At 41.1% G+C, this 1925-nt stretch overlaps 1 protein-coding gene across 2 annotated transcripts in view; it reads right to left on the bottom strand.

The window, feature by feature from the left end:
* Positions 1-1468, bottom strand: part of LOC143021831 (zinc finger MYND domain-containing protein 19-like) — a 188873-nt gene extending 187405 nt beyond the window's left edge. For both annotated transcript variants that reach the window (XR_012966011.1, XM_076179598.1), the window contains exon 1: positions 1290-1468. Coding sequence is in view for 1 of the 2 variants with exons in the window: in XM_076179598.1 (XP_076035713.1) it covers positions 1290-1379 (90 nt within the window). In the remaining variant the exon portion in view is untranslated. The remainder of the gene's footprint in view (positions 1-1289) is intronic.
* Between the last annotated feature and the right edge of the window lie 457 nt (positions 1469-1925).

The following is a 1925-nucleotide window of genomic DNA, read 5'->3' as shown; positions in this document are numbered from 1 at the left end:
AGAGAGAGAGGGGGGAGTTGAAAGAGAGATTGTGAGGGAAAGGGACAGGAAAACGGGAGGGAGAGAGAGGGAAGAGAGAAGAAATGAGAAGAAGAGAGAAGGAACTGGTGATGGAGAGGGAGAGGGAGGGAAGAGAGAAAGGAAGAGAGAAAGGTAGGGAAGAAAGGAAGAATGGAAAGGAAAGAGTCTGATAGACAAAGACAATGAGAGAGAGAGAAAGGCAAAGAAAGACGTATGTACACAGACAGACAGACAAGACAGACAAGACAGACACAGACACACACACACACGCACAGATTGAGAGAGAGAGAGAGAGAGAGAGAGAGAGAGAGAGAGAGAGAGAGAGAGAGAGAGAGAGAGAGAGAGAGAGAGAGAGAGAGAGAGAGAGACAGAGAGAGGGGGGCGAGGACCGTAAAATGAAAGAAAACTGGAGGGAGAAGAAAGAAGGAGAATGACAAATCATGTAGGAGAAATGTTGAAAATATATGTAACAAAACCACTTTTGAATGTGAACTTTCCTAACTGTAATATAAGGGAAAAGGTTATACACAGATACAATCTAATAAATCCATCTTTGCCAGTGCAGACCTTATGTTTGTATACAATTTGCTGACATTCCTTCTCAATATTTTGTAATTGCGAGGCCGTACTTCTATGCGTGCTTGTTCAATCCCACGATAACTTTATTTCTATTACTAACAGGCTAAAGCATACATAAAGTTGACTCAAAAGATTGCCTTTCCTTTCTTTCATAAAATACACATACACAAACACACATCCCCGAAATTTCATCTAATTACAAATACACGATGATGTGAAGTTCTTTGCTCATACGAAGTGTTGGCACTCGCCAAAGCCGTAAATGTCAAACAACTATATACATAGATATAATTGCATCGAGACATACAAGACTGACTAACAAACTGTGTGAGGCTTTAAACATATTTCAGCGGCTTTATCCTAGTCGACGATGGCAACCACCTTGAAACGTAAAAGCTAAGCTACGTCCATGCACATGACCTCAAAATCTCTGCCTGTGCATGGCATTCCAGGGGCAGGACTGCAAAAGCATACACAAAATCAAGCGAAACTTTAGTAACTTGGCGTCACATCGTAGGTTCCCTCGAAAAGTGGAAAAAACTATACACAGAACCCTCCAGTTTTCAACATCGATGGCCCGTGTACCACGGATACATCCTAATAATAAAAAGAATATAGGTCTGGGGACAAATTATCTGTCGGTTTGTCTGTGCGAGTATCGTTCAATATCACGCTGGCACCAATCTCACCTTTCCTGCTGCTCTTCCTAATCTCACTATACCCAGCTTTAGTCCACTGGCTGGTTGTGAGGTGGGTGTACTTGTGGGTACAATCTTCATCTTGATATATTACAAGTATGAAAAATACACCATAAAACAAAGTCCTTCGCTCCGCTGACGTCCACATCAACACCAGATGATCCACACTGGTGTCGGTATGGTGGAAGCAGCTCGGTGTGCGTCGGCCGTGACGTCAGAGCCATCTGCTCCAGGCTTACCAACCACCGCTATCAGACACGAAAACATCAATAGTGTAAACCCCGATAGAACAAATATATTATCAACATGTATGTAATGTCGATTGAGAATCTAGAATATATATATAGAATATCCAATAAATGAATTTGAAAATGAGACATTAGATAACAGTTTCAGGTTTTGTTGGAGAAAGCATGAATATATAGAACGTATATTGAAGCACACCAACAAACTTGGCGAGAATTTAAATTGACGTTCGGCAAACACTAATTTGGCGCCAAAGCAGGGTTTTGTTAATGAAGAAGGAAGTAACTGTCGAACTCCAAAGCTAAGTTCGTTGACACAAACATATGCGTTTAGGGAAGTGTTACTTATGCGTATATAATATGGAATATTAATATCGAAGAA

Source organism: Oratosquilla oratoria, chromosome 43, assembly GCF_046742065.1.
Source record: "Oratosquilla oratoria isolate Oo_2021 chromosome 43, ASM4674206v1, whole genome shotgun sequence".
Classification (NCBI taxonomy): Eukaryota; Metazoa; Arthropoda; class Malacostraca; order Stomatopoda; family Squillidae; genus Oratosquilla; species Oratosquilla oratoria.
Note: the sequence above shows the minus strand (reverse complement) of the source record. Positions and strands in the feature narration are given on the sequence as shown.